General features: G+C 58.4%; 3 protein-coding genes across 10 annotated transcripts; 1 reads left to right on the top strand and 2 right to left on the bottom strand.

Annotated features, from left to right (window-relative positions):
- The first annotated feature begins 311 nt into the window (after window positions 1-311).
- IFRD2 (interferon related developmental regulator 2) lies at window positions 312-5,849 on the top strand. Of its 2 annotated transcripts, XM_042979007.1 has the most exons (12): window positions 317-696; window positions 2,900-3,019; window positions 3,104-3,188; window positions 3,295-3,419; window positions 3,505-3,662; window positions 3,825-3,875; window positions 3,962-4,140; window positions 4,226-4,331; window positions 4,655-4,792; window positions 4,879-5,007; window positions 5,087-5,182; window positions 5,320-5,849. In XM_042979007.1, the coding sequence occupies exons 1-12, from the start codon at window positions 639-641 to the stop codon at window positions 5,398-5,400; spliced, it is 1,326 nt and encodes a 441-aa protein (XP_042834941.1). In that variant the 5' UTR covers window positions 317-638; the 3' UTR covers window positions 5,401-5,849. The 2 variants fall into 2 exon arrangements, with proteins under 2 accessions (XP_042834942.1, XP_042834941.1); XM_042979008.1 differs by lacking the exon at window positions 4,226-4,331 and having other exon boundaries at window positions 312-696; window positions 5,320-5,411.
- LSMEM2 (leucine rich single-pass membrane protein 2) lies at window positions 5,808-9,862 on the bottom strand. The gene is made up of 4 exons (XM_007088559.3): window positions 9,397-9,862; window positions 6,928-7,038; window positions 6,653-6,835; window positions 5,808-6,484 (listed from the first exon to the last, which is right to left on the bottom strand). Exons 1-4 carry the CDS (start codon window positions 9,416-9,418, stop codon window positions 6,351-6,353), a joined length of 450 nt encoding a protein of 149 aa, XP_007088621.1. The 5' UTR covers window positions 9,419-9,862; the 3' UTR covers window positions 5,808-6,350.
- An 891-nt stretch (window positions 9,863-10,753) lies between these two features.
- Window positions 10,754-21,897, bottom strand: SEMA3B (semaphorin 3B). 7 transcript variants are annotated; one of them, XM_042979004.1, is made up of 18 exons: window positions 21,692-21,897; window positions 17,539-17,725; window positions 16,704-16,861; window positions 16,521-16,583; window positions 16,009-16,128; window positions 15,836-15,929; window positions 15,556-15,675; window positions 14,529-14,674; window positions 14,326-14,437; window positions 14,140-14,209; window positions 13,918-14,062; window positions 13,376-13,595; window positions 13,024-13,115; window positions 12,907-12,948; window positions 12,516-12,673; window positions 12,354-12,409; window positions 12,127-12,266; window positions 10,754-11,306 (listed from the first exon to the last, which is right to left on the bottom strand). In XM_042979004.1, the coding sequence occupies exons 2-18, from the start codon at window positions 17,645-17,647 to the stop codon at window positions 11,196-11,198; spliced, it is 1,956 nt and encodes a 651-aa protein (XP_042834938.1). In that variant the 5' UTR covers window positions 17,648-17,725; window positions 21,692-21,897; the 3' UTR covers window positions 10,754-11,195. The 7 variants fall into 7 exon arrangements, with proteins under 7 accessions (XP_042834938.1, XP_015395868.2, XP_007088622.2 ...); XM_015540382.2 differs by having other exon boundaries at window positions 10,754-11,597; window positions 17,539-17,740; window positions 21,692-21,895; XM_007088560.3 differs by having other exon boundaries at window positions 10,754-11,597; window positions 21,692-21,895.
- Window positions 21,898-22,696: the final 799 nt, after the last annotated feature.

Below are 22,696 nucleotides of genomic sequence, written 5' to 3'. Positions count from 1 at the left end.
AGGTCTGTAAGTGCTAAGCTGTTATTTGTCCTCTGCTTCAGCATAAAGTCACTTTTTCTTTCACCGCCTAAGGTTTGTTCACCAAGTACCACTAAACCCCAAGCTCTTCCTGTCGCGGAGTGTCCGTCCGCAAGTGCCCAGAAACGCTGGCCTTGCCTGACCTAGTAGGCTGCTCCAAAGAGGCAGCTTCAGTGTTAACAACTGTGCATGCATGCACGTGGGCGCGCGGGGGGCGGTGTACACAGGGCATTGTGGGTGCATAGTTCAGCTAGCGCGTCGTGGGTTTACGGGTCTCAGGAATAGACTACAATTCCCGAGGTGCTCTGCGCCTAGCCTGCTGGCGGTCATCTGGGCGCGCAGTCCCCTGGGACTAGTAGTTTCGGCCGCGCGCATGTGGTCCCGGAACCCAATGGCCAAGAACTCGCCTTCCCGGCCACCCGTTTAGCAGGGCGGGGCGCAGCGACTCGTTTGGCAGGGCGGGGCGCCTCGCGAAGATGGTGTCGCGTGCGGCGTGTGGCTCCCGTCGTCTGCCCAATTCTCAGCTTAGCCCACCGGCCGGTGTCTCGCCGGTCTGGAGCCCCCGCCCGCCGGGCCCCTGACCCTGAGCCTTCTGCGCGCCCGCGCTCCTGATTCCCGGCATGCCCCGCGCCCGTAAGGGCAGCGCACCCCGCAAGAGTGGCCAGCGCCGCGGAGCCGGTAAGTGGGGAGCTACTGATGAACGGCGAGCGGGGGTCCTGCGTGGCTTGCCCGTCGGTGTTCCCGATGGCTCCCGAACGGAGACTCCTGCGTCGACCAACCTGGCGCTGCCTCCCGCAACTCTCCCGCGGCCAGCACGTGCCCCAGGAGGCAGCGGCCACGTGTGCGCCCAACTCAATTTGGACGCTGCTTGCTGCTCAGGAACCCACGCTACCGGGCCTAAACTGGTCGGTGCCTCTCGGCCTCGGTTTCTCCATTGCGGATCCAGCCCAGTTACCTGCTATGATAGACAAGCTCTCCAGACAGCAGGAAGCCTGCCGCCTCGCTAATCCCTGCTCTTTTACTGGACTGGACTAGGAAGTTGGTGGGAGGGCTACTCTGACGGAGAGTACTGAGGTAGGGGGCGGACTGGCGGAGGGGTGGGGGGCGGTGGGGACGTTTCAGGATTCTGGCCTTGGTGGACCTGGCCCCAGAGGGTTAGGGAGTGCCCTTGAGCCTGCGGCAGTCCTGAGACTTATCAGCTTTGAACATGAGTGTGTCTTGCTTCAGTAAACACATATGTTTACTCTGCAGGAATGGGGTGCCTGCTAGGCACAGCTTAGACCTGGCCACCACCCTAATGGGACTTGGGTGTGGGGACATCTAAGAGGGTAGCAACATTACAGAAGGACTGGTGTTGGGGGACAAGTTCATTTAAATGGTGTCAGCCCCAGACTTAAGAACCAAGGAATCCTTGAGGGGCTTCTGGGTGAATCCTGAGGAGGTGAAGAAGAGAGCACTGTGCAGAGGAAATAATTTGTGCAAAGGCCTGGCATCTAGAGAGGGAACAAATGAGGGAGGCTAGGCTGCTTTGGCTGGTTAGGGTAGTAAGAGAGGTGGTGAGCAGAGGACTGCATGCGTGCTGCACTTTGTCCAGCAGGTACATGGCGTATGTCGTTCTGAGAAGTAGGACCAGTCTGGTGACCAGAACCCATCTGGGACTCTGCTGCAGGAGCTGCCCTTGCCAAAGTCAGCCCCTGGCCCTGGGCAGAAACCACACACAGGAGCATTCCAGCTCTGCTGACCCTGCCATTCTCCTGTGTTTACCTATTTTTAGGGACTCGTGTGGTCAGGGGTCACTCCACTCTCTGCATTTCCCGAGGTCAGGAGGAGCCTGTGTGTCCATCCACCGAGGGCTGAAGGCCTGGGATAGTCCAGGGGGAGCTCAGAAGACAGTATGCTTGAAGCCTGGGGCACCCAGCCATATCCACTAGCAGCTGGGCTTCTGCCCCAAGGCAGATGGGTGGTTGTGGGCCCAAAGAAGAGCCTTAACTAGTTGTTTGTTCAGTCATTGTCTTCATTTGCTGTACTAAATGAGGTGTTTTAGCATGTCTGTTTTGCAGATGAAAAAATTAAGGCATTGGGGGTGCCCGGGTGGCTCACCCATTTAGGGTTAAGCCTCTGACTTTTTGCTTGGGTCATGATCTCATGGTTCAGGAGTTCAAGCCCCACCTCAGGCTCTGTGGTGACAGCTTGGAGCCTGGACCCTGCTTCAGATTCTGTGCTTCCCTCTCTCTCTCTGCCCCTACCCTGCACGCTCGCTCGCTCTCTCTCTCTCTCTCTCTCTCTCTCTCTCTCTCTCTCTCAACAATAAGTAAACATTGAAAAAAAAAAAAAAATTAAGGCGTTGAAGTCTAGGCACTTGACCTGGTTACACTCTTTTCACGATATGGAGCTGGAATTTGAACCCTGTGTCTGTCTGTATATGTTCTGTATATACAGATTCAATAATCGAAGCCCATGACTTTTGCCCTGGCCATTTTTAGGCATAATCTGGGCTGGTGGCTGAGCTCCCCCAGGATTTGCCTAGATATGTCCCCACTCCAGGTGGGGCCTGTGCAGCCCCTTCTGCCTCTACCAGGACCTCAGTCTCCTTCTTAAAGCAGGCTCTAGTCTCAGGGAGGCTGTACTCACGAAGCCTGCCGGGTTTTCCTAGGCTGGGCCTGGGAATGTTCTCCAGTTGATAGACCTCACTCCCTTTCTCCTCTTTCCTGGCTCAGCGTCCCCTGCATCAGTCCGTGTGTGTACCACTTCAGCCTCCCATTTTCTCATCTCTGAGAGGGGGCAGGACTCTATTCTTGGGGGGTCATGAGGCCGGGTGAGGTACCCCCGGCCATCAGACATCAGTAAGGGCAGGCCAAGTGCTATGTTCCACCCTCCCCAGGTGCCCAGAGCAGAACCCAAGCTGACTCAGGTTCCAGTGAGGATGAGGCAGTCAGTGAGGCCCGCAGCACCACCAGTGAATGCCCCAGCCTTCTTAGCACTGCAGCAGAAGACAGCCTTGGTGAGAGTGGATGGGAGTTTGGCAGGGACTCTGGGGATTCCCTGGGGTAAAGCAAGACGCAGGGCTGACCAGCTGGCCTTGCAGGGGGGGATGCCGTGGATGAGCAGGGCCAGCAGGAAGACCTTGAGGAGAAGCTGAAGGAGTATGTGGACTGCCTCACAGACAAGAGGTACCCCTGACTGCCAGCCAACCCCTATACCCCTGTCCCTGCTCAGCCCATGCCAAGTATGACCCAGTAGGGCTGGTGCACAAGGTCCCCTTTCTTCATTCCTCAGTGCCAAGACCCGGCAGGGTGCTCTCGAGAGCCTTCGCCTGGCCCTGGCATCCCGCTTACTCCCTGACTTCTTGCTGGAGCGCCGCCTCACACTGGCTGATGCCTTGGAAAAGTGCCTCAAGAAAGGTTGGGCCCCGGGGGCTCACGGGAGACCTGAATTGGCTGGGTACTGACCCTTGCTGCATGGGCTGACTGGAAAGCCTTCCTACAGGGAAGGGGGAGGAACAGGCCCTGGCCGCTGCCGTGCTAGGCCTGCTCTGTGTGCAGCTGGGCCCTGGACCCAAGGGCGAGGAGCTATTTCACAGCCTACAGCCCCTCCTGGTCTCTGTGCTCAGTGATGGCACAGCTTGTCCTGCTGCTCGGCTTCACGTGAGTGTTCTCTGCTCTGTGACACCCTTCCCTCCCCTAATCCCTAAGGGGAGAGGTAGGTTCCACCTGCTTTCAGGCTCCTTTACTCTGAGGGTGAGCCCTGTGGCTGGGAACCCAGGCTCACTCTCTAACCACAGCGTGGCTTTGCCCTCCTTCCAACAGTGTGCTTCTGCTCTTGGCTTGGGGTGCTATGTGGCTGCTGCCGATGTCCAGGTAAGTGACCTTTGGGCATGGCTAATAGAGTACCTAGGCCCTGGCTCTGCCCCTGAGCCACTCCCACTGCCTCCCTGTGTCCCTAGGACCTGGTCTCTTGCCTCAACTGCTTGGAAGGTGTTTTCAGCCGGTCCTATGGAATGGGTGGCTCCACAGCCCCTGTGGTCCCTGCCAGCCTGCATGGCGTGCTCTGTGCTGCCCTGCAGGCCTGGGCATTGCTACTCACCGTCTGCCCTAGCACCCATATCAGCCACATCCTGGACAGGTAAGAGCAACTGCCTTCTGTGAGTGGAAGGGGAAAGGTGAGGCCCCCCCCAACCCACACGTAGCTCAGCCTGCCCCTTCCTCAGGCAGCTGCCCCGGCTGCCCCAGCTCTTGTCCAGCGAAAGTGTGAACCTGCGAATCGCTGCCGGCGAGACCATCGCACTGCTCTTTGAGCTGGCCCGGGACCTTGAGGTGTGAGAGAGGGGTGAGGGGAAGGGAGGGGGCCTGCTGACTCCACCTGCCCATCCTCGGCTGAATGCAGGGGACACCACAGAAAAAGCAGGACAGCCTTAGGTCCTTATGGAGGGGAGGTAGCCCTAACACAGACTGAGATGCTGAGTGCCATGGTGGTGGCAGGGGTGTCTGGCCCAGGCAGGGACCAGGAGGGAATTCAAAGGGGAGAGGCAGAGAAGAAAACCACTTCTTCCGAGATAGGAAGGGTTTGCGCAACCCCAAGTTGAGAGCCAGCAGAGCGCGGGCTTCTGCTCACACGCCCTCTATTGCTCCCACCGCAGGAGGATTTTATCTACGAGGACATGGAGGCCCTCTGCAATGCCCTGCGAACCCTGGCCACCGACAGCAACAAGTACCGTGCCAAGGCTGACCGCCGGCGTCAGCGCTCTACTTTCCGCGCTGTGCTGCACTTTGTTGAGGTGCGTGTGAGAACGTGTGTCCTAGTGAGAGTGCATCCCCAGGCACAGCCACCAAGCCCTGTTCTGCGGGTCCCTCTACTCTGCAGGGCGGTGAGTGTGAGGAAGAGTCGGTCCGCTTCGGGCTTGAGGTGCTCTATGTGGACAGCTGGGCTCGGCGCCGCATCTATGCTGCCTTCAAGGACGTGCTGGGATCAGGCATGCACCACCATCTCCAGGTGGGGAAGTAGACAGGGAGGGGACACCCAGCTTGGCTGTTTTGGACCAGCTTGAACTCACTGCTCTCTTTGCCCCCAGAACAACGAGCTACTCCGTGATATCTTTGGCCTGGGTCCTGTCCTGGTGCTGGATGCCACTGCCCTGAAGGCCTGCAAGATTTCACGTTTTGAGAAGGTTTGCACCCTTGGGCACGTTTATCTTCCCTCCATTCGCACGGCCTGGAGGCCTGGAGCTCTGCAGGGGCTAGAGGAAAAGCCCTGGGCCTCCCCTTCCCTAGCTCACCATATCATCACTCTCTGCCCCCACTCCAGCACCTATACAACGCTGCTGCCTTCAAAGCCCGGACCAAGGCACGCAGCCGTGTGCGAGACAAGCGGGCAGACATCCTGTGAGGTGGAGCCAGCTGAAGAGGAGACTGTCCACACTCGTGCCTGTGTTTTTAACAGAAGACACTGCAACAACTGGTTGTTCCTGCCAGGAATTGTGGCTTTATTTTTTTAATGACAAAACCAAAAACAGACAGGGGTGGTGGCTGGAGGCCAGGGCACTTGGTATCCTGGCCCCTTGCCTCATCACAGCCCTGTGCTTCTCTCTGCCCTGTCTCAGGCCAGGCCAGATGTGTGCTTGTCCCAGGGCTGTGGGGCAGGCAGGAGGAGGGATGTGCCTTTCTCTCCTTTCTTGGGCCCTGCTCCCCTGGGATGACCTACTTCCTTGAGGGGAATGGCATCTGGACAAATGCCACCAAAACCGATGGGGAGGCCAGGCTACCTGGAATGGATCTATATGCTGATTTTTAAAGATTATTAGAGGTAATTAAACTGAATGCTCAGCCATCTGTGGCCCTTAGCTCCTGGGTGTTTCTGCCTGCCCTGCCATTCACCACCACACTGGGTCTCCCCCATCTCCATCTCACCTTTGACCTCCAAGACCAGCTCCTCAGGTGGCCCTCCTCCCCATACTCAGCTCTGCCTGCTTGAGCACTGAGGCTGGACCCCCGCTGGGAGGCCTGGCAAGGTTTGGGCAGCTGGGGGTGGGGGGCAGCTATTTCTAGACTCTGAACCTATCTGGAAGCCAGAGGCTGCTGACAGGCCACAGAAGGAGCCAGGAGGCTGGTATCCCTTCCTCTGACCTTGGGCCACCCAAAGCAGGACCTTGGCACCAGAAAACTTGGCTAGGCCTGGCTTGAAGACAGGAGAGGCAGGTAGCTGTGGGGTCAGGTTAGACTCTTGTACAAAAACCTCACCGGGGAAGTAGGGTGGGACAATGGGTCAGGAGAAACCTGCCAATGGCGACTTTATTCCCCACCCACACACACACCCAAGCCCCAGGTCCAAGTGGTATCTCAGCTGGGTGCTTGGGCCTCACTGGAGTTGAGCCTCCGCAGCTGGCTGAGGCTGGCAAGCCGGAGTCTGAGCAGCGTCTCCTCCTGTGTGCGCAGTGTGTGCGCCAGCATGCGGAGGGATTCACTCTGCAGCACTGTGGACGGGCAGGCGGGAATGGGGGGGTATCAGACCACGTGCCACCCCACAACTCCCCACCTCACTGGCTCGGCCTCTGCAGCTGTTTCCAGCCACGCAGAAAAGCCTTGCAGTCCCAGTTACTCGCTCTCAGTTCCCACTGGCTTTCCGCACCGTCCAACCATACCGCTCAGGTAGACAGCCAGGATGGCAAGTGCCAGGCAGGTGAACACCAGCAATGCGAGCAGCAGGAAGCCTCCCCTGCTGTGCACAGGGCTGCAGCCAGCCTGGTCACACAGCGACGGTGGCAAGATGCCCAGCAGCTCGTCCCATGGCTGCACCTCCTCAGTCAGGTAGGGGCACAGCGAACCTGCAGGGCAAATGGGGCATCGGGAGGGTAGGGGTTGTGCCTGCTCTCCTCCCCTCTCCCAGCATATCAGTCCCCTGCCCTATGCCCCTCACCTCCACTGTGTAGGTCGCTGATGGACTCCACCTGGTGCAGGTGCACCTCCTGTATGTGGTTGGGGGCCAGTGGCGCCCTGCTCCTCGTGCTCGGTGTTAGTGCCAAGGTGTCTGCTGGGACAGTGCAGGGCTGGTTCAGCCAGCAGGTCACGCCTCCCTTTTAAGGTGGCCTCATGCGGCAGCCGCGGCTCAGAAAAGATGGGACAGGACAAAGGGACATTGGCTCCTAGTGCCCTAAAACCAGCTCAGGAACGACACTTGATTCGGAACCAGGATGACCCCAGAACTCCGTGGGCCTGTTAACACCTACAGTAGCAGGAGGTGCATTTGCCCTGCTCACTTTTGTTTCCTTACAAGCACCTCAACGACTTTCAGGCATTCCTCTGCCTGTTCATTTCTAGAGAAGAGTTTGTCAGCTTTGAAGGACTAACCCCACAGTGCGTGAAATTCATTCCTGCCTCTTCTGCTATCAGTTTTCCCTGCAGACCCTGTGGGTTGGCCATCAGGCCAGACCCAGTGCCTAGCACCTCCACATCTCCATCCTAGCTGGGTGGTGCTTGTGCTTTGTGGCCTTGGCTCTGCTTTAACATATTCAGCCTGATCCTGCTGTACTTCTGTGAACCCTGTTTTCACTCAACATGTGACATGCCTTTGTTATGAAGCTGTTCTACATGCTTCTGAGGTCCCCTTTGAGGCTGCCTGGGCATTTAGGTTGTTTCCAGTTCCCTTTGGAAGTGAGTAACTCCCAGGAAGGATATGCATCATTGAGTATGAAGGTTTTTCCCAATTTCCTAATTGTTAATAAGGACGGATTCCCAGAAGCAAAATCATTGGCTTAAAGAGCAGGGACTTTTTCTTTAAGCCATTATTAAACTGTCCTCCAGAATGACTATCCACAACCCCCAAAAGGGTACAACATCGCCACCATTAGGCATTTTCAATGAAAAATTTATATACACACGTGTACGCATGTTTGCCAGTTGGGAGATGAGGAAAGGCTTTTCTTGACCTATTTGGGTCTCTTTGTCTGGAGGGCCTGATGAATGTGTGTGGCTTCCTAGTTATCCATTCACAGCCTCTGCCCATTTAGTCACTGGGACCTCTGTACTTTTCTTGTGATCTTACTATTTTTGTACTCCTCAAAAGTATTTATTTTGTGATTTCTGAAAAGGTACTTTTTTTTTTTTACTTCTTTGACTTTTTATTTTATTTATTTATTTTTTAATCTTGGCTCCTTAAACCTCCATATACCCAGCTGGCTGGTAGGTAACAGTATGGGGCATTGATAGGGGCAAAGGTGATTGGACTATCACTTTCACAACAATAATTCCACCTTCATGATTTGCTTGAAACTGGCCCTTGAAATGCTCCAAAGTGAAACAAGATGCTGCCAGTCATTATGTTTGGGTGATAGGTCAGGGGTCATGTGAAACTCCTCTGCACTTGGCTCTGCTTTCCCAACACTTTTTTTTTTTTTTTAATGTTTATTTATTTTGAGAGAGAGCAAGCTTGCCCGCTTGGGAGTTGGGGAGGGGCAAAGAGAGAGAGAGAGAGAGAGAGAGAGAGAGAATCCCAAGCAGCCTCCACTAGTGCTGTCAGTGCAGAGTCCAGTGTGGGGCTTGAACTCACAAATGGTGAGATTACGACCTGAGCCAAAATCAAGAGTTGGCCACTTAATCGACTGAACCACCCAGGTGCCCCTCCCTACACTTTATAAATTGAACTCAGATTCTGTTCATCACCAGGAATATCGTGGTAAACATCATTGTTAGGGCCTCAAAAGGAGGCAAACATCCTCCACCACTAGTGGGGGCTGGGGCCCTCCCATCCAGTTGAAATGTTGAAAATGTGATAAGAGGGTTGACCAGCTAGACCTGCTGGAGCAGTGAAGCAGCTGGTCATCCCTGCTGTGGCCCCTGTGAACCTCTGTACTTCTTGCATACAGTGGGGTAGTTAGGTGATTGGCCACCAAAGTCTTAACTAGCTGTCAGTCTGGCCAGGCCAAAGGATCCCAACTGGCTAACAGTTGGGTCCAGTTAGGCCCAAGTTGGAGGTGACCAGAGATCTATCCACTCCCAGTCCCTGGGCTGCATGCCCAAATGCTTCCTGGAACCACTGCCCGCCCCCAATCCCAGCTTCCTCCCTGAATGAAGAGCCGAACTGGCCTGGCGGGCCACCTACTCAGCCCATACCCACTTGGGCACAGCCTATAGCTGACTACCCCCAAGCAAGTAGCTCCCCCCAATCCCTCCCTGCTGTCCCTAGCAGGGGAAACAGGCAGGGCCTAAGGGGAGGTGGGGTTCCAGACACAGCCCTTTCTCCATGCACAGGGGGCAGGTTCCCTTAATCTACGGCATGGTGATTGATGACTAGTTAAGGAAGTGAGGTCAGTGGGACAGAGTGGGTTTGCTCTGTGGTTCACAGGGTCACAGGACTGGGGCCTTGCCCTCCCCCACAGTCATCTCCTACCTTCTTGGGTGTCCTCAGGCATGGTGGGCGGTGGGCAGCTGGGGGGCTGATAATAGCACTCAGTATCAGGACAGGATGGAAGCAGCAGCGGCTCCTCAGAGCCTGGGGAAGGCAGGCCACCTCCCAGCCTGGGCCTAAAATAGGCCTGAGCTCAGCCCACTGGGCTATATTTAGAGGGGGCAGCTCTCCGCCATGGGAAGTTGTGGAGTGACCCACATGGGCCAGCTAGCTGGTGATGGAGCCCAGACAAGAGCACACCTCCACTAATACATGTGCCCAGGGTCTTCCCTGGGGAACTCTACCACTCCCATACATGCACAGGCCTTGGTGTCTGTATCCAGACAAGCTGCCTCATGCTCACCTCCAGCAATGCCCCACATGGCAGCCAAGGTATGTAAGGGAGCCCTGTGCCTCTATCCACAAAGACCCCGACCCAAAGTTGGGTCATCTCTTCTCCCAGCACACGGACAAGAACCTACCCCTGTGTGACCTGCTGGCACCAGGGATTGGGGTGATGCATTGCAATGAGGGCTCTGAGAATCCCCAAAGAGGGCAGAGACACACCTATAAAGGTAAACACTCACGTTGGTCAGTGGCCAAACTTAGGCTGAAGATTGGTATTTCTGTTAATAAGCCTACAACCTTGGTTAACGGATTGCCTGCTCTCTGACCTCCATTTTCTCATTTGTAAAACAGAGAGGACAATTATGGTTCCTCCCTGGTGCAGGACACGTGAAAATGGAATGCAGCTGCATGTCTGCAGTTTACCTCCTCCCTCCTCTCTCCATACAAGTCACACCATGTTGTGTGAGGAGGCATGGTACCACTCACCCCTGAAGGGAGGAAGTGGCCAGGCTGAGGGCCCACCCTTTGCTGTTGGACCCCTGTGGCCCTTCTCCCCAACTGGGAGGAAGTAAGACAGTAAGAATCCTCCCCCTAAAACATCCCAAATCCATCACTCCACTGTATCACACTGGCCTCCTTGATGTTCCTCACACACAGCAACCTTGTTTCCACCTCAGGACCTTTGCACTAGCTGTTGCCTCCTGGAACACTCCACCCCTTAGATACTCCCATGACTGGCTCCCTGTTGTTTAGCTCAAATGTCACCCCCTCAGTGATGCTTTCTCACATTATTTTCCATATGTCCAAATTTCATTTTCTTCATAGCACTCATCCAAGAAATCATATTCAGAACATACTGTGCAGGTCAGTAGGGCCCCAAAGGCCCCACAGAATCTACTCAGTCACATGGAAACTGCCTTTAATCCTCATCACAGCATCCTTTTCAGAAACTGAGGTCCTAAGACTGCTAGGAAGTTGCCCAAGGCCGCACAGCAAGACCTAGTACCAGCGGTTGTCAGCTGGGGGCATTCCAGCTTCGGCTCATAATGTGTTTATTGCATTAGTACAGTCGGCCTGTCCCACTCCCGCCCCACCAGTTCAGCCTGTTCACAGCTTTCTGCTCATTCTCCAAGGAGGAGGTCTTTATCCCGGGGTGGGCACTCCGGGCACCTCCTCTGCCCAGGTCGTTGCTCTGGAGCCTTGCTTATCTCCCTCCTCCCGACCAGCCGGCCCCTGTGCCCCGCCTGGGCCGTCCCTCCCAGGGCTACATTCAAGGGTTATCCTCTGTTAATAAATAAGCCGGGGAGGCTGCCCCTCAGCCAGGGCCTGTAGGTCGGTGTCTCCATCAACCAGGGACCAATGTGCCAGGCCCCCTAGCTGTGCGTCCTCCACGGTCTGTCCTCCCCCTGTCCTGCCTGTAGCCTCCTTCCCTGTACCCGGCGTGGACTGCCGAATCACCAGTGCGCTGCGCTGCGCGGCCCCCGCTCAGCACGCGGCTCTGGGGCGTGCCTTCGCCGGTTTCGGCCCTTCCTCCGTGACTCGGGAGGCGGTGGGCGCGACTCGGGCTGCAGACGACACATTCGCAGGGAACTCGCGCCACCGCCGCCCGGCTCCACCAGCTGCAGGAAGTCCCGGTACCAGAGCCTGGGGCCTGGAGGGGCTACGGGCACAGCCTCCTCGGTCCGGGCCAGCCTTTCGGCCTGCGCAGCACTCAGCACGTGTAGCACCAGGCGACGCAGCGACTGCGAAAAGCCCTGCTCCACAGCTGCGCACAGGTACACGCCAGAATCCCCGCGCCTCAGTCCGCGCAGCAGCAGTCCCCCCGTAAGGCGCTCCGCGCGCTCCTCCATAGCTACCTGCAGGCGGGGCCAGTGGGAGGCAAAGGCATCGGTGTCAGGAACAAGGAAACCCGGCTCCCAGGTCGGGCCAGGAGAGGTAGAGGGTCAACGGTGGCCAAGCATGAGCAGGTAAGGGACTCTCGCAGGTGTACCTTTGAAGGTTGAGTGCACTGGGACCAGTGGTCTAAAAGCGGAAACCCTTACGGGACCGGACGAGACCGGACGGGACTGGACTGGAGGGGGGGGGGGGGGGCGTTACCTGAACATGGGGGCGGGGCGGGGGCCTCAATGGGCGGGGCGAGGGCGGGGCTCCTCTCGGATTGGGGAGGGGGGTGTCAGGAGTCTAGTTAGATGGAATGGGGCCTCACCAGAATGTGGAGTTCAGGTAAGGGACCAAACTGGACGTAAGGGGTCTAGCTGGACGGAGTCTCACTGGTTGGGGTCGGACCTAGTCTAGAAGTGGGAACCACACTGGCTAGGGCGGGGCTCTCCTGGATGTAGGGGGCGGGACAAGGGCTTGTTTGGGAAGGGAGGGCGTGAGGCTCACCTGGGTGTGGGTCGCCTCCCCTGCGCGCTGGAAGGTCCATTCCACGCGCGCCTGCAGCGAGCGGGGCTCACACTCCAGGAAGGCGCTTCCGCCCTCCACACCGAACACCTTCCGCTCCAGCAGTGCGGGATGAGAGGAGTCTGGGGAGGGCAAAGGAATGTCAGATTCAGGCAGGGCAGGGTGGGGCGTCTTCAAAGGCCCAGAAGTGGGGCAGCTGGGGCACTCACCGCCGGAGCACAGCGTGCTGGGGTCGCCATTCCTCACGTCTTGCCGCCGGAACCGCCTGCAGGGTGGGGGTTGCATTGGTACATTAGAGCCTCCGTGAGTCCTTCTTCATTTAGCCAGGTGCTGCAAATGATTCCACGTGGCCCGCCCCCAACCCTGCCCACCTTTTAGCGCTGGGCTGAAAGCGCGTGCACGCGGCCCCGTCCCAGGCGCAGTAAGGGTCTCGCGCAAGGCAGCATTCCGCACAGGCGCGGCCGTGGGCAGCACAGAGGTGCAACGGGATCTGGGCGACCGCGCTCCGCGAAGCTATGTACAGCTGGTGCTAGGGGGCACGAGGGGCTCCGGGCTGACCGAAGGCAGCCCTGTGCCCGCCTCCCATTGGTCAGGGATCCCTCACCCCACTTGACACTGATCAGGGTCTCAGGTCACGCAGTCTAGCAAAGGCAGAACCTATACTCAAACCCAGTGCTTCAAACTACCAAGGGAGGCGTGGAGGTAGGGGTGCCCGGGGAACACACTGGGTCCCTTCTGCTCCCAAGCCTTTTGGTCACTTACCCTCTTGGAAGAGATTTGCATGCTGGTGATAGCAGATGAATCCTGAGAGGAGGAGGAGCGCTGGGATCAGAGATCAATGGGGTAGGGTTCCTCTAGGAGGAGGGGGCTAGGCCTCACCTCAAAAACGTGCAGCTCCTCCAAGAGCAGCCCCTCCCCGTTAGGCTGGCTGCCCTTGGGGACAGAGATCACCTTCAGCACTGTGCCAGCGTCTGCAGGGATGAGGAATGAGTGATTCCCTGTGTTTCCTGGCAGCTAGGGCTGGGGATCTCCTCACTTCTGAGGCCTTTACCCTTAGCATGGTTGGATAGGTGAAGAATGTGGGTTGGAACAATCAGACCAGCATCCAGAAGGAGATGAGAGCACAACCCAGGCAAAGATGTGAAGATGGGACTGGGCAGGGGCAGCTTCCGCTGACAGGTGGAAGAGAGTCTGGACAGAGTTTTATGGGCAGTCACGGCAGGACACTGACCTGTGCCAATGAAGAGGACGTCGTAGTGTCCGTCAGCAGCTGCTACACGGTCTGCAGTGATCTGGGTGAAGGTGTACCCGGCATCCACTTGTATGAAGAGAGGGCGACCACCCATGGGCAGGACTGAATTGTACATGAGGGGGTGGTTCCGGGCAAATTGAATGACGTCATCAGGAAAGTCCTTGGTAGAACTGAAGGTGCCAAAGGTCTTGCTGGGACACTGGGCAGGTGGGGAGGAGGCACGACAGGGATGTGGGTACGAGGGCCTGGTGAGTCCACAAGAGACCTCCAGGTACCCGAGTATAGGGGAGTGCTAATGGACAGAGGTCTGCCCTGCGAATCTGAAGAGAGAAGACCCAGCCTTGCCCTTGGGAGTCTTAGGGGGAAATATGCCCTTCCTCTGAGGAGCCCTGTCTGACGAAGGTGATGTTTTCCCACCCATAACGGAAGGAAAAAACCACATTCACCAAGAAGATCCCAGGCCAAGTTTTCCACCCCTGAGACTTTAAGTGGGTTGTGGTGGGACTCCTGGGGCTACGCACCATGCCAGGCCGAGGGTAGGGGACACGGCCCTGGTAGGACACCCACTGGTGCATGGGCCCTTCCTTGTGTGCAAAGGGCCCCAGGAAGGCCCGGCGCACGTCGTTCATGCTGTACACACACACTGCAGAGCCCTGGAAGATGGTGCTGCAGGCAAAGACATGAGCAGACTGAGGGGCCCAGCAGAGCCCGTTGGGCCCTGCCCTCTACCTCCTGCCCCTCACCTCGATGTGGAGAAGACAGCGTAGAGCAGTGGGCTCCAGCGGTCCCTCAAGGACAGCAGGAACATGTCCTCTGTGGGGAAGAAGCCTAGTTGGGGGAGGGCACACAGCCCTCTGGGCAGCCCGGCTCCTGGGTCTGGCCCCCTGCACTCCCTCTCTCCAACCCCATCCTCTGCTCCTGGCACTCACGGAGGTGGTCAAAGTGCGTGTCACCCTCGACACCTGGCACTGAGCACACCAGACGCGCCTTCAGGAACGTGGTCCACTTGTTGACAAGGCTTCGCTGGCCTCCCACGTCATTCTGCAGGGTCAATCAGCAGGGATGAGGGGGAGGCCCAGACAGGCAAAAGGGCAGGGATGTAGTCATCGGATGTGGCCCAAGGACTCCTCACCCGACAGATCTGGCCAACCCGGGACACAGTCTGGCGTCCCAGTGATGGCGAAGCCTCCACTGCCGACTCACGGAAGAAGAAGTAGATCTTGTCATCATCAGGATTCTCGCTCTCTGGGATCCAAAAGACCTTGACGAACTTGGGCTCTAGCAGCAGGAGGAATGGGGTCAGAAAGGTCTTGGCCCTGCCACTCATGAGACCCACATGCTCCCTCTCCTTTCTCTGGTGCCCCCAGAAGCCCACGGGGCAGCATCTGACCACCCGGTCTCCAGGTAGGATGGCACTCTAAGGGGACAACATCCAGAGGATCAGGGCCTGTGAGTCAAGAAGTAACCACAAGAGGGCAGCAGAGACCAAGACTACCTAGACACACAGGCCTCTCCCCTCGGCCCTTGACAGTTCTCCAGGCCCTTGGTCCAGAAAGGAGGGAGATGGGATATTGGGGTTTTACCTTCACTCATGAATCTTCCTCTTGAGCAGGAAGCAGATTCCCCCTGTTACTGCTGTGAATACTCTGCTGGGTCCCCTCACTCTTAAAACAAATGACCCTGACCTCTGACAATGCGGACAGACCCCTTATCCTTTCTCTTTTCATGAGTCTGTTCCTTGGCTTGTTCCTGCCCCGGAGCCTTTGCACTAGCTGTTCTCTTTACCTGGAATGCTCTTCCCTCAATCCTGCTGTGCTTTGGGAATTAGCTCTCCCCTGTCCTCAGCAGAGTAGCTTCCTGTCTCCAGTTCTCTTACCACCTGGTCTCCTTTTCCCTTTCTGTCTGTTCACTCACTGGTCTCATTTCCATTGGAACCATCTTATTATGTACCTGTTCTGAGGTCTGTGACCTCAACGAGGGCATGGGCCACACAGGTCTTGTCTGCCCTGCAGCCCCAGGCCCTAGCACAGGGCTTGATGCATGGTGGGTACTTGGCGAGACCTGGCTGCACCCACTGCTCACTTCCTTTATGGGTCTTACTAGGCACCCACCCTGTTGGGGATGAGAGCCCCCTCCCAATAGCTCCACCAGCCTTTCACCGTTGAGCCAGCGAGAATCGTGTGGTTCTGTTCGCAGACTTGGACGCTGGCCCAGGCTGCGGAAGATGGTGAAGTCCCGGCCCATGAGGTCTGCGGCCACCCCTGAGTACAGTTCTTTCCCTGCAGATAGGGCAAGGGCTGCTTAGCCAATCTGAAGACTCTCTGTGGGGAGTGCTTGTAGAGCTCCAAGAGCTCTTAAGGAGTCAGTGATGCCCTGGGGGCTCTCAGGGGCTCTCAGGAGGGTCTAGAGTCTCTGCAGGGCCCTAGCCATTGGACTCACCCACCAGCACGGAGGCAGCCCGATGCCTGGGGTCATAAGGACTCTTGCCCTTGCCGTCCTCCAGCCTTCGAAGGTCTAGCCGGAGCGTGGGCTCCTGGGAGGCAGGGGGCAGTTGTTACTTCCAGGCCCTTCTTTACCTCCCAACCTCCCTCTCTGCCTAGATCTGGCCTTACCTCCAGCCGGTGGCCCACCTCCACAAATGCACAGGTTGGGTGGAAGGCCCCTGTGCCACAGGCCAGCAAGTGGGTGCGGTTGTAGGCATGCAGCAGCTTCACGAAGTTCATGCACTCAGTCTAGTGGGCGGGCAGGGGCAGGGACGATGAGGCCTCCCCCAGGGAGGCAGCGTTAAGGGGTCCCAGCTCGCCAGTGGTACCTCACCCCTTCCTCTCTTCTGCATCAGTCCAGGCAAGTAGCAACATGGGCTTCAGGGGCCCGGACACCCTCGGTGACCAGCTCAGCCCACCTCTCACAGAAGGGGTGCATGGAGAAGCATAGGCCTGTACAGCCCCCTATGACTCAGAGGCCCCCAAGAAGAATCACATGAGCCTCCACCCTGACTCACTACCTCCAAACTTCAGCCACCTCGACCCCCTGCCCCCATCCCAGACAGAAGAGGCAGGCTTCTGCTGTCTGCGGAGCAAGGGGCCGGGCCTCCCCGCTCCCGCCCCGGGCGGCCAGCACTCACACCAATGTCCTTCCCTGCCCAGTTGCACTCCTCTCGCCATTCCACAGGGGCCGGCCAGGCCAGCTGCGAGGGGGCCAGGGAAGGGGGACACAGGTCAAGGGCCTTTGCCTGGTCTCTGTGAAGAGGGTGTCTGCTCAGGGGCCCACCCCCCTGGGCAGCACAGAGGCTGGGGATCCCTGGCACCTTCTTGGCCCGCTTGCTGATGTCGTCCAGGCTGAGGGAGGCCACGCGGTTCTCGGCACCCACAAACAGACGTCCTCTCTCCTCGTCCACCAGCAGAGCTTCATAGCAGCAGGTCCTCTCCAGCCTGAAGGTCCGGAGACCGTGCTGGGCCTGGAGCTCTGCAGGGTAGTGTTTGCCAGCCATGCTGGGAGCTTTCCCCAGACCCTACCTATCGTCTCTCTCACAGGTGATGGTTGTATATGTGACCTGGCCCACACATGTGAGTTTACCCATGTGTGAGTTTACATTCGCGAAGACAGATCCACCCATGTGAAAAGCTTCCAGAGTGGGCAATGCAGCACCGTCCCCCCCCCACCCCCCCCACCCAAAGGAAAAGCAGGTTGAACTCCTCAGGCGTGCCTGGACAAGCAGTGTCTGCAGGCGGGCGCACTGGGAGGCCGGGTGTTGGGGGAGGCTGCGTATGTAGGGAAAGCCAGGACCCCCACCCCAAAGTCAGGCTGAGGATTCTCTGCCACCCTGCTACTAGCCTAAGCTCAGTGCGATGCCTGGTGACCACCCTTCTGTGTCAGGGGTGTGGGGGTGGTGGATGGGACACAGGCAGGATCTGTTGCCACGGGAACAGAAGGGGTCTTCCTGGGAAAGTCAGAGGAGAATGTGTGCAGAAAGGCTGGGGGCTGAGGCCAGGACAGGGTTAACTGGAGATGGCCTGAAAGTGCCCCCACTCAAACCTGGGCCAGTGGCACAGGGCAGCAGCAAACTTAGTGCCCCCTACTCACACTGGGTCTCTCTCCTGCCCACCCTGAGCCAAGCCCTCTTGCCTGCCAGGTGCACCTACCTTGGAAGGAGAGCCGAAGGCGGGGAGGGCTGGGGGCAGCACCCCCCAGCACTGCTGCCCAGAGCAGGGCCAGGCCTGGGATCATGGCGGCGGCCGCAGCCTGCCCCATCCGGGCAGCTCAGGGTGCTCAGGGTTCAGCAGGCGTGTGTGGAGGAGCCTTGAGCCGCCCTGGACTCTGCCCCAGGATCTGGAAGAGAAGGAGCTGCAGCAAGGACGAGGGCGGGCTGGAGGCTAGGGGGGAGTCCCCAGGGATCAGATTACAGCCCCTAGGGAAAAGAGGCTGGGGGGTCGCATTCCACTTCCGAGCTCTCCCCTCCCTCCAAGTGTGCCCTGCCTGGCCACAATCACAGACACACCCACGCTGGGCACACCCTTGGGGTCACCCCCACGTGGGCAGGCGCCCGCCCCACCACGTCACCCTCCCTCGTAACCCCCCTCCCATAGACACACAGGCATTAATTCACAAACTCTGTGTGCCTACTTCATGCCAGCCTGGGACATTGGGGGACACAGACAAAGTCCCCATGCAGGAGGGGGCAGAGTGCCAACAAGGACTCAGATCAGTGCAGTCATTTCAGAGGGCGCCAAGTGTAATGAGCAAAACAAACCAGTCATGGGAGTGAGAGCAGCGACAGGAGGGGTGAGGCCTCTGGAGGTGGCTGTGCACCCACAGGCCTGCAGAGGAACTGAGGCACCCTTGGGGCTGGAGCCAATGGCGTGGGCGCCTGTGAGTGTGACTGTTTCTGAGGGTCCCTTTGTGTTATCTGTATCGCGCGCGCGCGTGTCATGTGTATGCAGGCAGATGTGTACATGTCTGTGACAGTGTGTGGCATGAGAGTTGTATTATACATGTAGATATATGGCACATGTGTGCACTTTAGACACGTGTATATGTGTGTCACAGATGCGTGCATGTGCGAATGTGTGTGCAGACACACAGACAAGTGTATGTGTGTTTCTCTGGACATGCAGGTGAGCAAATACAACTGCAGAGACAATCACAGCCTTCAACTCGGAAACATGCCTGAAACCCATTCCTCTGAGGAAGAAGTGCTGCCCAGGAGCCCCAGCGCCTGCACTGCTGGGGCTGGACAGAAGCCTCGGCTGCTGACTTGGAGATGGCTGCAGCCCCAGCTTCGTGCTTGACCTCTCTCTCCCCACACGAGGGTGGAAGGAGCTGGTTACACAGAAATTCTGTGAGCTCAGACTTCAGACCCAAGAGGAATCAAGTCCTCAGGCAGCCTCTCACCCCTGCTTCGGGTGAGCTGCCCTTCTCTCTCTGAGCTTCCGCTGCCTCTGTACCTCTCCCTCCCCCGCCTTCGCCCTCAGGTTTCACCGTCTTTGAGCCCCTCCACCTTTGAGCCAGAGCCCTTCCCTGGACCCCTTACAAGGGGCCAGCCTCTAGCCGCAATGCCCAATCATCCTCCCCAGAGCTGGCCCGGCAGGTGCCGGGCGCAGGAGCCCTGGTGTGGGGCAGGGTCCTGGGGTGCACAACTGCCGAGGGGCATTCCACATCGCTCCCCCCAAACCCCTGCCCAGTCCCGCAGCCCCCGAACCCCTCCCGTGCCAGGACCCCCACCTCCCGCCTTCCCTCCACTGACACTTGCCATCGCCTCTTCCGAGCCCAAGCCCGTGAGGTCTGCGATGCCACAGAACACCGGGCTGCCCTCCCTGGAGAAGGGAAGAAGCCACGGGGCCGCAGGGCACCCTCTGACGGCTCCTTTAAGGAGCAACCCCCGCCTCCACCAAGCCAGCCGCCGCCCTACACGCGCCGTCAAGTTTATGGGGCGGATCGGGTGACCGGGCAGGCAGCCGGGCCAGCCAGAGTTGGTGGCCAGGCCAGAGTGGAGTGGGCACAAGGGAGGAGTGGGGAGGAGCGACCCCTCCCCTGTAGGGCCTCAGGGCAATAGGGTGCACCCAAGAGCCATCCGGAAGTGGGGCAGCCAGTCCAGGCAAAAGAGGAAGAAGCAATAGGGCCCCCTCCCCAGCCCCAGAAGGCTCTGTGAAGCAGGCAGAGGGAACAGCAGGTCCAGGAGACTAGAGTTCCTCACCTGTCCCTACACAGCTGGGGAGGTGGAGGTGGGTAATGAGGGGCTCAGTTCCCAGGAGCCAGCTGGCATGGGAGGGTCGCAGGTCCGGGGATGGAGTTCTCAACTAGGGGTCCGATGGGCCCCCAGCCCAGCCCCAGCCCTTGCCCCTCCTCACCACTAGAGCCACTTAGTGCTTCTGCCACCTGGCTGGCAGAGGCTGTGAGGACAGCAGTTGGGGCAGGAAAGGAGGGGCCCAAGAGGGCCAGGCAGGGCAGTCAGAGGTGGCAGAGGCCCTCAAGTTTCACTTCTGCACTGTGGGATGTAGGCCCATCCAGAGACCCCTCCTGATTGGGTGGTTCTGCCTCTCTGCAGGGGGGTGAGGAGCATTCTGAGTGACCTCTGTGATTCAGGACACACGGTTCTGAAACCTCGGTGGCTCAGTTGGGAAGGGTCTGGGATCTTAGCCTGAAACTGACCCTGGTGGACAACCCTGTTTGTACTGCCGGGGGTCTGTCTGCTTTGGAAGAGCTGAATGTTGACAATGGCTGAATGGGGCCCTTGGGTCCACCTGGGTGAACGTGACAGGGCTTGAGGATGGGCTTTCACCCCTCAATCCCCATAAAAGGCATCTTCCCACAACCTCCCCAAGGCTGCTCAGCAGCTCTGCAGTTGATCAGTGAGGGAGGCTGTGTGAACTTCAAGTTCTGTGGCCCGTCCCCTGCCAGCTTCCCTGGAGTAGCGGTGTCTGTGTCTGTGTCTGTGTCTGTGCCCAGCCAGGGTGGGGCCGTGCCCTTCTTTCCTGAGCCTCGAGACCTAGTTTTCCTGAATTGGCCTGGCTGGCTGGCAGAGGAAGAGTGCGGGTCAGGGGCCTTCGGGAGGGGAGTGGAAGGATGCACCCCAGCTTGAGCTCTTGGGCTTCTGGGAAGCAGCCTCTTTCTCCTCCCTGCTTCTGCCTTGGACCTGGGCAGCCTCCCCTGGCCCCATGCAAGCAAACAAAATTCTTTGGCTGTTTACAATTTTCCACCCTACCAGCCAAGATCAGCAAGTGCCTTTGAGGTCCCCACCCACCCCTACTGTGCCCCCTACCTGCCCCCAGTGCTTTTAGTTCTTCAGGCTCAGGGTCATGGTCTCAGTTTCATTCCCTCCCAGCCCCGTGTCCATACTGAAAAGTAGAACCAGGACCCCCACCATCTTTCCAACATTTTGGGGCTGTCCCCGCCCACCTGAGCCCTCTGCATTGATTTCCTTGCTTCTTGGAGCAGGAAGGGAGATCTGCAGGGGTGGGAGCTCAACTTGTCCCTGTCCCCACAAAGTCTCCTTTCTGCTCCTCAGCCGCAGGTCCAAATGTATGCCAGACCCTGGACAGACACCTCGCGAAGGCAGCACTCTCGGAGCAGGGTCATTGTCTGTGAGCTACTCTGGACTCTGGGAGTCTCTAAGGATTCTGGAATCAGTCAGCCTGGGCCCAAGTCTTGACAGAATGGAACAAACTAGGAAGGTAGCTGTATGGCTACCTGCACCACTGCCCAAGGGCCACCTCAGCCTCCTGACCTCTACCCTTTGCCAGGGTACCCATGGGCAAAGGCCTGCCTGGATTCTTGCCCTGATGCTGCCTATTAGTGGCACAGCCCACCAAGGCCTTGGTTTTTCTTTCTGGAAATAACTGGATGGTCCTGCCAATCCTACCACCTGCCTCCTCACCCCACCCCCACCCCCATCACCAGCTGGAAACTGTGCCCTGCCTGGACTCTGGGTGGTGCGGCTAGGGTAGGATATTCATCTGAGGAAGGCTGGAGACAACGCTCCCAGTGCCCAGCCTGGGCTGGGTCAGGCCTTGGCTTCCCACTCACACCTGTTTTAGCCATTAAGGCTGGTGGCTCCAGCGTCACAACCTTCCCCAGTTCTGGCCACGTGGGTATTAGGACACGCTACCCTGAGGACTTAGGCATTGGGTCGGGGTGAGATAGGGGGTAGGAATGGGCCCGGGGAAGCCTGACTGAGAGGCCTGACTTCCCTGACAATCTACTACCCACCCGGGAGGAGATTTCCTGGGAGAAGGTGTTGGGGCCCTTCCCCCACCCGCCCCCAGCCTAGTATCCATGCTCCCAGGTACCCTGGCCCACCTTTTTGGAAAGATCAGCTCTTCCCCTCCTTGCCTGTTCCCCTTCCCTTCTGAGGGCCATGTCAGTGCTGAGGTGGAGGGGCCGAGGGAGGGGCTGCCAGGAACCCTGGGCCTCTGGTTGTGGCCCTGCCCCCACCCGCTCCGCCCCTGCCCTCCGCCTCCTGCACATTCCTCCTGGGCTGAGGTCAGCCCCTCAGGGATGGGGTAGCCCCCCCCACCAGCCACATCACAGCTCTCCTCTCCCTCCTGTTTTCTACATTGCCCAGCAGGAGGGGGGAGGGGCGAGGCAGGGGCGGGTGGAGCCTCCTTCTCCCCTCCTCCATAGTTTACGGGAGTGTGGGATGGGGTGCCGGGAATGCAGCCAAAGTAGACTAGGGTGGCACACCATGCTTATTAACATGTATTAACATAAATACTACCTTCCCTTAATCGGTTTGGGTATAGCTGCCCAGTAGTGCAGGCTGCGGGGCTCTGGATGCCGGGGTGGGGGTGAACCTGCCTCAGGAATCAACCCCCTTAAGTAGGCTGGAAGGGGCGTGGTTGAATCCTGACTGCCACTCGCCAGCTGTGTGTCCCTAGGGAGAGACTGCACCTCTCAGATCTCGCTCCTCACTCGCCCTGCGGTTGCAGCTGGCGGGCCAGGCAGGTCTGGCCACTGTGGCAGAACACAGGTGTGCGCTCTTGCTGCCACCTCAGCACTGGGCATCCAGGCCTGAGAGCCTCGAAGCAGACCCTTCACTGCTGCCTCTTTCAGCCCTGCTTCACTAGGGCCCCTTGTCGGGCTTGGCTCCTCTCCTGTCCCCAGCCCCCGCCAACCCTCCGGCCACAGCCAATGACTGCCTCCACCCTCCACCTAAACCTCCATCCCTCCCCAACCCCTGAGGACTCCTCAGTCTTCCTCCAGGTCTCCATCCCAGCCCTAGCAGGGCCAAGCCCACATCCCTTCTCCTAGAGCCCCTGTCTCAGGGAGACCTTTCTGCCTGGTTGACCTGAGAAGGTCCCGCCT

The sequence above is a fragment of the Panthera tigris genome, chromosome A2, assembly GCF_018350195.1.
Source record: "Panthera tigris isolate Pti1 chromosome A2, P.tigris_Pti1_mat1.1, whole genome shotgun sequence".
Taxonomy (NCBI): Eukaryota; Metazoa; Chordata; class Mammalia; order Carnivora; family Felidae; genus Panthera; species Panthera tigris.
Note: the sequence above shows the minus strand (reverse complement) of the source record. Positions and strands in the feature narration are given on the sequence as shown.